The sequence below is a fragment of the Macaca nemestrina genome, chromosome 8, assembly GCF_043159975.1.
Source record: "Macaca nemestrina isolate mMacNem1 chromosome 8, mMacNem.hap1, whole genome shotgun sequence".
Taxonomy (NCBI): Eukaryota; Metazoa; Chordata; class Mammalia; order Primates; family Cercopithecidae; genus Macaca; species Macaca nemestrina.
In genome coordinates, this window is record NC_092132.1 from 32,122,138 (window position 1) to 32,135,394 (window position 13,257).

The following is a 13,257-nucleotide window of genomic DNA, read 5'->3' on the forward strand; positions in this document are numbered from 1 at the left end:
GAAGAAAGTTACTGGGGAAACTTTTGGAGGAACATACATAATTTTACAATATAAAAGTGTATCATTTTAATATTTATTTTCTAGTGACAAAAACAAGCATTCAAAAGAAATTAATTTAAATTAACATTCAGTGCTTAGGTTTTCCTTTTATTGCTAAAATATTAGTAGCCCAAATAATTTGATATATAAACATTTATGAAAGAACATGTGAATAAAATTTATGTTGTTTTTCCCACTATTTCCCTTGACTCTGAAAAGTGTTTTTGGTTTAGTTAAAAAGATACTTTTTATAAGTACATTCATGTTGTTAATTTATGAATAATGCAAATGAGGTCATTTTGAAAACTTACAGTGCAAAATACCTGCTGGGATCCTTAAGTTAATCAAAACACACATTAAACTTTATTCTAATAGGATCAGGTTGAGCCTTGAGCAAATTTGGAGCTGCAAATATATTGAGGAGTTTATATTATTGGATAATCCAGTAGGTAATTTTGTTGGCCACTAGTAAAATAATAATAGTTTGAATAACAATTGAGTAATTTGAGCCATTTGGTTATGTTATTTTACCATTTATCTATTCATTCTCTTTTATTGAAGTGTTCAATGTCTACAGTGAATTACACCAAGTCTTGAGGATATAATAATATAGGCAAGGCCTCAAATCTCATGAAACTAATAATTTCAGACAGTGATTAGGGCTTCAAAAAGTGAATGAGGGTAAAGTAATAGTCACTGAAATGGGGTAAGATAGTCAAAAGGACTTCTCTAAATTAAAAAAGTAAGCCAGCCATAGGGTGGGCATGGTGGCTCATGCCCGTAATCCAAGCACTTTGGGACGCTGAGGTGGGTGAAGAACACTTGAGGTCAGGAGTTCCAGACCAGGCTGGCCAATGTGGTGAAACCTTGTCTCTACCTAAAATACAAAAATTAGTCGGGTATGGTGGCAGGCACCTGTAATCCCAGCTACTCAGGAGGCTGAGGCATGAGAATCACTTGAACCCAGGAAGTGGATATTGCAGTGAAGTGAGATCACACCACTGCACTCCAGTCTGGGCACAAAGTGAGACTCTACCTCAAAAAAAAAAAAAAAAAAAAAAAAAAAAAAAAGCCAGTATAAATGAAGGTTTTTATAATAATGCATTGAAAATCTCAATATGGCAAAATGTTAGCTCTCCCCAGTTTATCTATAGAATCAAAATAATCCCAATCAAAATTTTAGCAGTTTATTTTGTAAATGGATTCTAAAATACATATGTAAATGCTAAGCTTTAAAAAAAAGAGAGCAGTTTTGAAGAAAAAGAATGATGCTGAAGGACTTTCATTACCAAATATAACAATTAGCTCATTATGAAGCTAGTTAAGATAGTGTGGTATAGATCAATGGAACAGAACATCTCAAAATAGGCCTACACAAAAATCCATGTTTAATTTATGACAAACTGAAGTATGGGTCGAAAAGAGTGTCTTTTTTATAAATGGTTCTGGGTAATTTGGATATCTAAATACAAAATAAATTAATCTCTATCCCTCTCTCCCACCACCAAAAATTATGTGTTCCTAATGTGAATGTGATAAGTAAACCAATACAACGTGAGAAGACAGGAGAATTTCGTCATGACTTCAGGATAGAAATGCATGCATATATAATAAATTTATGAGTAAAAGTTTAGAAAATTACACAAATCTGAGGATAATGGTTACTTTGATGAGTAATGAAAGATATTGTGATTAAACTAATGAAGGCATTGTAAAAAGTTGTGATATTGTTAGTTTTTGATATACTTACTGGTAACATAAGTTTTCAGTTTGTAATTATTAAATTGTTCATGTATGTACATTAATTTGATGCACACTTTATATATTTATTGTATTTATATTAAACAAATTTTTTTAAAAGCCTCTCTAAGGAGATATTTCCAAATTTTTATGTAAAATACTGCATAATTGGGATTATGCAAAGAAATATTGTTCCTCAGTGAGTATTATAAGTTCTTCTTATGAATATGTAGCTTTTCATTTCAATAAATATGAAATTTACAAGTTACATGCACTCACCCCAAATCTTTACAAAAATCTGTTATTCAAACATTTACCCAAAATTATGATACTAACCCTATTTGTCTCTGAGTTTCCTCAGTGTGGAAGTTTGGAGAGTCATTTGGTTTGGGCCAAGAAATGATAGATGAAAGTATTTATTCAGTCAAAAAGTGCTTACTGAATTTCTACTGAATGTCAGGCTTTGCCCAAACCACAATGGCATAAAGGCAAATTTCTGAAAGACTTAGGAAAAACATTCATAAAAAATTACATAGTAAATAACAAATATTAGAAACAGAAGTATAAATAAAGAAAAGCAGAAGATAAATGACAAATGACACTTTACCTTAATATCTAGTAAGTGATTGAATATTTTGAGGACTCTAATGAGCAGGTGTATATGTGTGCCCCACTCCTTCCTCTGTCTAGAAGAAGAAGTGGTTAGTAAACTCCAAAGAACTATTCCTAGGTCAGCTTCAAGGAATTTAAGAATCCAGTTTAGCACTCCAAAATTAAAGATGGAATATGACTCAGCAAAATAAAAACAAAAATCAGTTATCTATTATATAAGGTACAGGGAGAGAAGTGTGGACTTTATATTGACAATAAAGAGTAGCCAAAGAACTCTATTGAATGAGGAAGTGACAAGATTGGGTTTGTTTGTTGTACAAATGACTTTAGCAGCAATGTGGGGACCTGAGTAGATGGGCAAATGCAGGAAGTCTAGCAGGATAGATTGGTTTCTCTTAAAATAGGATAGGATGCAGGAGATCAGGAATAATTGAATCCACAGGATTTAAAATAGAAAAACAAAGAGGGGGCTAGAGATAGATTTAAGAGACAGTTAATAGAATGAACTAATGAGATTTGAGGATAAGCAAAGAATCCCAGAGGACACGGATGACTAGTTTCTACATAGTATGCTACATCTACACAGAGATATATAGCAAAGGGATGGAAATAGATAAATGAAGATAAGCCTCTTTTATGGTCACTAGTATTGCTTACAGCTATGTCTGTGGTTGCTAAGAAGCCTGCAAAGTAGAGAAGACAGATAAAGACAGAAATCTAGTAAAGGAGTGGTTTTAGGAGAATTTCATGAGATTAGGAAAGCAGGGCATAATCATGGAAACGATAAGAAAAGATTTCCAAGAAATAACAACAATTAGCCATAACAAATGCACAAAGATGACAAAAACATTTTTTTTCAAAAAAGAACTGATTTTGAAAATGGAAAGGTCATGAGTAATTTTTGCAAGAGTCCTGTCAACATAATTGGTCACAGAAGCTCAGTTGCAGTGTTTTGTGAAGATGACCGGAAAAAATAAACACAGGTGTGAATGTTGCTTGTCAGAAACCTTAGCATGCTCAAAAAATTAAAACATCATTCAACTACTATACATATAGTCATTGCATTATTTCTTGCTGAGTAGTAAAGGTGAAATATGGGCCTGATGTTTTTTGAAATCAATATTGTTAATCAAACTCTTGATGACAATGAGACCCAAGTCATGTAAAATTTAGTTACTTTTCACGTGTAAATACACTGTTTAAGTGCGCATTAAAAAATAAGGTCTGAAAAACATAATATAAGACGTTTAGAAATTGTAAAACGTGAATCTATGAAAGGTTGCAATGCCAGTTTTTGAGGGCAGTTTTCCATATACTACATACTGACTTATCTAGATTTAGTTTTGCTTCTATGTGTTCTTATAGCAAAGTGTGCACACACGAATCATAATACTTTCTGTATTTCGTAGCAATGGCCTAAATGTCCTGCTATCTCGTGTTTTAGATTGTCAGCTCCCAGAAGACGAGCTGGGAAACTATTCTTTGTATCATTTTACCCTTAAGGCATGAAATATGTGATGATACATGAATGAATATAGGAAAACAATCATCAGAGGAGACAAGAGAAAAAGGAAGTGATGTTCCTCACATACTATAAAGAACAATGAGGAATTGTGAATTTATGAGAACAATGAACAAGAATAACCAAAGTTGTTTCATTTAGAAATGTATTTACAAAGGCAAATATAGATTCTGAGTGAATCACAATAGTAATCTTAATAGTAATCAGAGAAATTACAATAGCAATTACAAGAGTAATTACTTAATAATTATCAGAGAAATGCAAAAGAAAATAGTATTATAACTTTTTTTTGCCTTGCAAAATTTGCCTTTTAGCCTCTTGACATTGGTTTTGACAATTAATTTTGATATCACTCCAAAAGGCTCAAGCTACAAAAGCAAAAGTAAACACAAAGAACAACATTAAACTAAAAACATTCAGAACAATAAAGGAAACAATCAACAAAATAATAGGCAACTTATGGACTATGAAAAAATATTTTCAAACCACATTTTTGTTAAGGGGTTAATATATCCAGAATTATAAAGAATTCTTATGACTCAATAGCAGAAAAAACAGTAACCTGATTTTAAAAATGGGCAAAAGACCCAAACAGACATTTCTCCAAAGAAGATATAAAAATGGCAAAAAGGTATATGAAGAGATGCTTACCATCATTAATCTTTTGAGAAATGCAAATTTAAACCACTATAAGATATTGCCTTATGTCCATAAGTATGATTATTATCAAAAAGACAAGAAATAACAAGTGTTATCAGGGATGTGGAGAAAAGAAAACCCTAGTACACTATTGGTGGGAATGTAGATTAGCACAGCCATTATGAAAAAACAGTATGGAGGTTCCTAAAGAAATTAAACATATCATATTAATAGAATCACTATATGACACAGCAACTCCTCTTCCAGGTATATACCAAAATGAGGTACAATAACCACCGTATAAAAATATCTGCACTCCCAAGTTTTTTGCAGCATTATCCACAATAGTCAAAATGTGGAAACAATCTGGATATACATTGAGAGATACATTGATAAAGAAAATGAAATGTGTGTATATACATACACACACACAAAATGGAATCTTATTCAGCCTTAAAAAGGGGATATATATCCCTTTTTATATATACACAATGGAATATATTTTATACACACACACACATACACAGACACACACGCACACACACAAATCTTATTCAGCCTTAAAAAGGGAAATCCCACCATGTGCTACAACCTGGATGGACTTAGAAGACATTATGCTAAGTGAAATAAGCCAGACACACAAATAAAAATACTACAAGCGGGTGGATCACCTGAGGTCAGGAGTTCAAGACCAGCCTGACCAACATGGAAAAACCCATTCTCTACTAAAAATACAAAATTAGCTGCATGTGGTGGCACATGCGTGTAATCCCAACTACTAGGGAGGCTGAAGCAGGAGAATTGCTCGAACCTGGGAGGCGGAGGTTGTGGTGAGCCAAGATTGCACCATTGCACTCCAACCTGGGCAATAAGAGCAAAACTCCATCTCAAAAAAAAGAAAAAAAAGAATAAAAAGAAAAATCTTAGTACACTCGGATAGGCAATGAAACTGATTTCCGTGGATGAGCAGGAGTAAGGGGAAGAGAAGGTGGGGAGTTGTAGGTCATAGAGCTGATATGTAAGATGAAAAAGTTTAGAGGCCTAATGTACAACATTAGGACTAAAGTTAATGAAACTGTATTGTAGTAAGAATTTTTGTTAAATAAGTATATTTTAGCTGCTCTTGTCACACAAAAAAGTAACTATGTGACATGATAGCTACATTAATCTATTTCACGATGGTAACCACTTTACTCTCTGTGTGTATTCCACAACACCAAGTTGTAAACTTCAAATAAACATGATAAAATTTCTTAAAAAGCAAAAATGAAAAACAAAATTTGCCTTTCAAAAATGTCTAGTGTTGACAGAATTACGGTTGAGGGTGAAAGACACTTCATACAATGGTGACAGAAACATAAATTTTCATATGTATTAAGTATGGTTTCACTGTATCTATATAAATTTTCAGCATCCCCATTTCTGGGATTCCATCTCAGGAGGTATCCAGCAAGTGCGCAAGGATATATGCCTTTTGTGCACAAAGGATATATACTTTGTACAAGGATATGTGTACAAAACTGTTTTTACAAAGTTGTTCATCAGACCTTTGTAACCATAAAAATGAAGTTATCATTAGGAGAATGGTAAAATAAATTATACTATAGGCATACTATAGGCATACTATATGCTGTGTAGCTATAAAGTCTTTCAAAGAAGAATGTAGTAGAAGTCTACATCTGTACCCAGAATAATGCCAGTGATTTTTTAAAATAGATACAACAATTCAGAAAAATATGCATAATATGACTGACATCATTTGAAAAATAATATAAATGCATATCTGCTTGTGCCTAGGAAAGGACTAGTAAGATAAACACTGTGCTGTTAAAAATGACCAGCCCTGTGAAGCATAAATGAATGAGGGAAGATATTTTGCTTTATAATGCTTACTTCTGATTTTCAAATTTTTAAAGTGAAAAATGTAAACCTCCTTTCTGGAAAAAATGTACTTTATTATAGAGAATAATGCTATGTTTAATCTAACTTCATGATAAACAAAAACAAAAATAAAAAGAAGAATACAGATAAGGAAGTTTAAATATAGGTGTAATTCCTAATTTGTCTAAAAATAAAAGTACTTGAAATGCATGAATCAGCAGGCCCTTGAAGAATGAGTGGACAAAGCTGAGCATGTTATTTTAAGACACATGTCCTTTTTCTAAAACTATCAGGGTTATGGGGCTTGAGAGTATATAAAACAGCCCATAGATCAGATTGTAGCTGAAGGGATTCATGCTTGCCTTTAGTTATGAAGTTCAAATTGGAAGCTGTTCAGGCAGAAAACTAATAGAAATGGGTGATAGCTAATTAACCTAAGGCTTCAAAGTAATTGCTCTGCAAGAAGCAATTTAAAAAGAGACCTTTTAGTTATTTATTTATTTTAGAAAATCATAAAATGCCCTATTTGACTTTTGGTGCAAGAGCAAAATTATCTGAATATATACAAATATTGATTTTTTTTTTAAAACCTCTTCTACCTGATCCAACTTCTTGGTCAATTTACAAAGAGGCAAAATGATAACAAGAACTATGCTTTACATCACATAAACATACCAAATATCCCAGGCTTAAGACTTTGCCATATGGTGAGATGTAGGAAAAGATCCCTGTACTAAATTTTTCTCAGAGAATAGGATTATATTGGTCAACCTAGCCCTGAGCCACATTTCTCATCACTGGAGTCAGCAGAGTCAGCTGCTCCAAAGTATATAGCTGTTTTGGCCACTTGAACCCAAGAGGTAGAGGTTGCAGTGAGCCGAGATCACACCACTGCACTCCAGCCTAGGCGACAGAGCAAGACTCCGTCTAAAAAAAAAAAAAAAAAAAAAAAAGATATATCACTATTTAATAGAGAAATGGCTCCCCTGGCAAAAACAAGGTGCTAAACAACGTGGAATAAATGCAACATCCCAAATCAGCCACTATCTGCCACAATCTACAACTCTGGCTTCTGAAGACTTCTATTCAGCAGTCCTCTTACTTTTAAAAAGTGTCCATACTTACATAAAATATATCCACTTTTTTCCCAAAGAAAGAAGCCCTAAATTTCCTGCATTTCTATCCCTAGTTCCAAACATAGATACTTTGGGTAGTATGGAGTTCTCTCCCTCAAATTAGCTTGTCATTTCTGATTTACAGTTTTCTGGCCCTTCGGCTTCCTGTAGGACTCACAGATAAAGATAATAACATCTGGGTGAAGAGGTTCTCATGAGAACTTCTGATCCTGTTTAACTGCCTCTAAATGCAAACTTTATTAGCATGCAGTCTACATAAAGACTGGGACCATCTTCTCTTACTGTTGTATTAATCTTAGATTTTTACATTACACAATATGCTACAGATATTATATATTTGAAGAGGTCAGGCGCGGTGGCTCATGCCTGTAATCTCAGCACTTCGGGAAACCGAGGCAGGCGGATCACCTGAGTTCAGGAGTTGGAGAGCAGCCTGGCCAACATGGTGAAACCCTGTCTCAACTACAAATACAAAAATTAGCCGGGCGTGGTGGTGCACGTCTGTAATTCCAGCTACTCGGGAGGTTGAGGCTGGAGAATCGCTTGAACCCAGGAGGCAGAGGTCGCAGTGAGCCAAGGTCTCTCCACTCCACTCCAGCCTGGGTGACAGAGCAAGATTCTGTCTCGAATATATATATTTTATATATATATATAATATAACATATATAATATATAGATATATATATTCGAAGAGACAAATTGCTGAAAAAATACAGTAAGTTTTCTAGGTATCTCCAGAACTCATGCTCTCAGTAACTTAGACTTACCATGGAACAAATACAGAAGTTCTTAGGATGGGTGCTATCAATTGTCCAAGATCCATTTATTTAACTTATTTCTGTCCTGACCTTCGGATTCACTCTGATGTGATTAACTTAGGATTCTGTTCATCATGAACTGAATATTTTAATGAAAGGTAGAGCCATTTCATAGACTTAAAAAATTCCTCTTCTATAATCAGGGTGAGATAGATTTTCCTAAAGCATGTGAGCTACAGGGTACAGATGTGAATATGTCAAAAAAAAAACTAGCATGTGTTGCCAAGAAAAAATGGAGTTAATTCTTTGGGACCCAAAATGCATACAAAGATCTTTAAAATGTCAATGTTGTTTATGAGCTTCCACAGTGAGATTTAAAACTCTTTGAGGAAAGATACTGTGTTTTAGGATTGTGTTTGTCTGTAGGAACCTGTAATGGATAATGATTCAGATGTATGTGGATAATTTTATTTCATCAACTGCTTTACAATGATTTATCTCAGTATATATTATAAATGATAAATCTTCTATTATTTTGTTTTATATTACATATATATTTGTATATAGTGTCCAGCTCTTAAACTGCCATTTATAAAATTATTGTTAACTTTGGTCTTGGAAACACAGTAGACTTTCAAAATAATATTATCTCCTGGATTATTCTTGATTTATATAATATTAATGTATGTTTATTTGTCTTTTGTTGCAGGATTTATTTATACGTGTGGTGGAACTTTAAAAGGACTTAATGGCACTATAGAAAGCCCTGGTTTTCCATATGGATATCCAAATGGTGCAAACTGTACATGGGTAATAATAGCAGAAGAACGAAATAGAATACAAATTGTTTTTCAGTCATTTGCTCTAGAAGAAGAATACGACTACTTATCATTATATGATGGACATCCTCATCCTACAAACTTTAGGACAAGGTTAGTGTATTTTGAATGGAAGACTGGAGAGAAAATATTTTCTGGGTAAAAGCAGTCTATTTTACAAAAGATGCTTAACATTTGTGATGCAATTGTAATAAAGTTGTATTCACCAACTAATTATTATGTATTTGGAAGTATATCATCCCATGAACAAATTAGCTTGGTATCTCTGACGTCATACTGCTAGTACATTAATACCAAGTCTCACAAAGGTGAATGTATATTGAGTAGTGATGTCTTTATAGTGGCTAAAAGTATTTTGTTTTTAAAAATGATTATCTCAAGATTTCATTCATTATGGATATAACTTTTGATAAAGTAAAACATATTATATAAGGTATATTTTAGTGATAATGTTTCCAATTTTAATATACAACACTATGCAAAAACACTTTAAAATCAGCATTCATGGATAGTAGAATAAATTAATTTCTGATGTGTGTAATTTATAAAATCTAAATATCTGAAAACTACATTCCTTCATGTCAAAAACGGGGACATTTATATTTTTGCCTCTGCAAACAAAAGTATTTTTTTGAAGCTCAGTGATAAAACAGATGTAAAAATTAACTAACACCCTGACTATTTTTAAGGTAGTTCTTCTCGTTCTTCAGAATTTCCTCTTGGCGAATAGGTTATGTAAAATTAGAAGTGTTTTTGGAAGTCTTACCAAAAACTTATTTTAACTGTAAATCAACTATAATTCAACTAAAAAATTCAACATTCCAGGCATTGCACATTTTATTTAGTCCTAGATTTATGCCAGTGTTTGTATACTTTTCTTTAAGTGCCGTCAGCTTTTTTAAACTTGTAATTTAAAATATTCTAAGAAGATAACATGTAGGAATTAAAGACTCTTTCCATACTTGGCTCTATTTGAGTTATGATTATGTGACTCTGTTACTTTCTAATAGTTGACAACATGTTCTTGCCTTCCTAATGTACAAGAAGCAGATTATCAGTGCTGACTTTTTACAGTTTCATCAGTCTTCCATATTCCTTTGCATTTATACTTTTTCAATTTTAGGTAAAAAATTAGTGATTATTTTCCTCAAATTTGGGCAGTGAAAACATAATATAGTGGGGAAAATGGTGGATCTGGAGATGAGATTTGTTACATTAGGGTGTTAGGTTTGTTGCTCACCAGTTGTTTTAGCAATCCACACTACGTCTGTTTAAACTTGAGACATGGTAATAAGGCCAGGTCTATCCATCTCATTATACTCTTCTGCAGGTATTATGAGAAAATGTGTATGAACCTGCTGCATGGCTATAAAATCCTATTAGAGCACATCGAACTGCTTCCAGTCACATGACACTTAAAAATGTCCGAGTTGTTTCACAAACTTTGTTGTGCAAAAACAAGATTACTAGATTGATTACAGCTAAGATTCTACTGTTCTTTCTTTCTTTTTTTCCTCTATACTCATTTACCATGTAAATCTGATTTCTTTTTCCTTTTACATTGTTAAACTCATACAATAATTATCTATTTTATAAATATATATTATGGTATGCACGTCTGACTGCTATTTGATCATCATTGCCACTGTCATTAAAAGCTGGTTTTCTTTTGTTAATGCCAAATAATATCTATAAATAGAAGTACAATTTTTTACACTGACAATATGTGGGATATAATTTTCCTAAATATATACAAATACTTATTTTAATATTACCTGGTAGTTTCAAAGTATCAATTCCCTGATAGTATTGCTTGTACATGTACCTATTCTCTCTAGATCGCCTTGAAAATGAGAAAACACATTTTTATTTTATCTCTTCCCCTCTTTTTTAAACAACTGTGGCCTCTGGGAAGTTAAAAGACTGTGAAATTAGGAAAATAAATTTATTGTTCTCATTCTTTCTTTCCTAATCTGTAAATTGGGAACAACAGCCCTTAATTTACAGAGATTTTATGGGGAATACAATATAATGAAAGCTCAATAACTCTAACCCTTAGCATTTATTGAATGATTCTTCTACGCCTGTCACTGTACTAAGTATTTTGTCTTCATTATGGTATTTAACTTCTCCTGTATTCAGACGATGTAAAATAATTACTATTATTATCATCAGCATCATTTTACAACTGATAAAAATGAGGCTCGCCAGAGTAAAATTGTTGAAAATGGCAAAGGGCAGAACTATCATCGCAATTCAGATTTGTTTCAGTTTAGATCTGAAGCTCTTCAATATATATAGTTTTATGTAGTTATACATAATCTCTAAGGTTTATGTATTGATATATAAATGAAAATCTATTTTTTCTCAGCAGTGTTGGATAAAATTTAGTAAGAGAAATAATAATACAAGGCATATTTTCAAACAGATATAATATATATGAATATAAACTGAAAGGTAAGCTCCAAATTTATTTCTGCTATTTATTTTATAGATTATATTCAAACATGTACTCTATTTATACAAGCAAAATGACAAGACTATATTCTAACATGTAGTCTGTGTTATAATGTACTCTTTAGAATCTAATGTTTTGCTCACTGTAAATGTTTAACGCATCTATTGGTTTTTGTGCTTAAAGAAGTACTGTAGCTAATGTTATAGCTGACTTTAGTTAGCAAGACTGGAAGGAAAAAAATTAGTATGTAACCTACAGCCCCTTCCAGACTGTGTTTATATACAAAATCTGCTGTTTGATTAGAAGTCGAAACTGCTGCTGGCAGAGTTTGATTCATGTTTGCGTCTGGCTGTTTGACTCACTGTTTTCTTGGGTTTTGTTTCTCTCATATTGGATCATATTCTCACTTAATGCATGTCCTTATGGTGTGTTTGCTGTTCTCTTTCTTCCAGAAATTGATACTTTTTTTTTTACTTTTCCTGAGCTCCAATAGATTTTTAAAAAATGACTTGTCTTTCAATAATGTAGAAAAAAAATGGTTTGTGGTTCTTGTCATTCTTCCCTGTCTAAATAGACATGTTGGGATTCATAATCAGAATTTCATATTTTAAAAACTATAAGCCTCCAATTATTAATGATATTGCTTGTTTTTCTCTTAGTTATTTTGTATTAAATGAGAATTGATATTGGTAAAGCACTGTTAGGGAATTTCTTTCTTAGTTATAACATTATTTTAGAACAAATACTAATGCATTTAAGGCAACATTGCTGGACTTGATGCATAAAGGTTAGTCTAAGCTTTGTTTACTTTACATTAATATTATATTTTCCCAATAATAAAGTTATACCAAGAGTAAAAAAATCACCTATTATTTAATGAGGTAGAGACAGATATATTCGTCCAGGATCACTCTATATATGACATTGTATGTCCTTAGTAATCTCTCTACATTATAATATACATGTTTAATGTGTGATTAAAATCTTTGTAAACATCAATGTATTGAATTTATTAAATATATGTAATCATTTTATGTAAGCATTAATTTATTCAAATATTAAATGTGGATATGATTTATGTAATTATCATTCTATTATGTTTTTTATAAGTAATTCACATATTATCATCATCATGAATATACACTTTCTATATTTTAGATTCGTTCTTGGTAGAAATAGGATGACTAGGTCAGAAGCAAATAATATTATTTATATTACTAATATGCTTTCCAGAATCTTATATCAATGAATATTATTACAACTAGAAAACTATAATTCATTATCTCTCAGTCTTACCAGGCTTACATCTTTTATCCTTAATTTGATTATTTACATATATCTGATTTTTACAGATATCTAACATGTTCTCTTGTTTGATAACCACTCTTATTTTTTCCTGCAAATTTTTTTTTTTGTTTATGTATCAGTAGTTTTCTTGATGACTTACATAATTCATTTATTCTAAAACATGTAAATGTGTCCCTTTTTTGTGACAAAAATATTTCTCAGCTTGTTGGTTGCCTGTTAAATCTTAGATGTTTTTTCCTGCACAAATAAGTGAAGAATTTTAAAATTTTTATATAATAATATACATTGTCCATTTATTTAAAGATTCATTACATTTCTTTTAATA

At 32.0% G+C, this 13,257-nt stretch overlaps 1 protein-coding gene across 6 annotated transcripts in view; it reads left to right on the forward strand.

Moving 5' to 3' along the window:
• Window positions 1–13,257, forward strand: part of LOC105475960 (CUB and Sushi multiple domains 3) — a 1,218,758-nt gene that overhangs the window by 136,039 nt on the left and 1,069,462 nt on the right. For all 6 annotated transcript variants that reach the window (XM_011731490.2, XM_071067898.1, XM_071067897.1 and 3 more), the window contains exon 2: window positions 9,037–9,259. In XM_011731490.2, coding sequence (XP_011729792.2) covers window positions 9,037–9,259 — 223 coding nt within the window. The remainder of the gene's footprint in view (window positions 1–9,036; window positions 9,260–13,257) is intronic.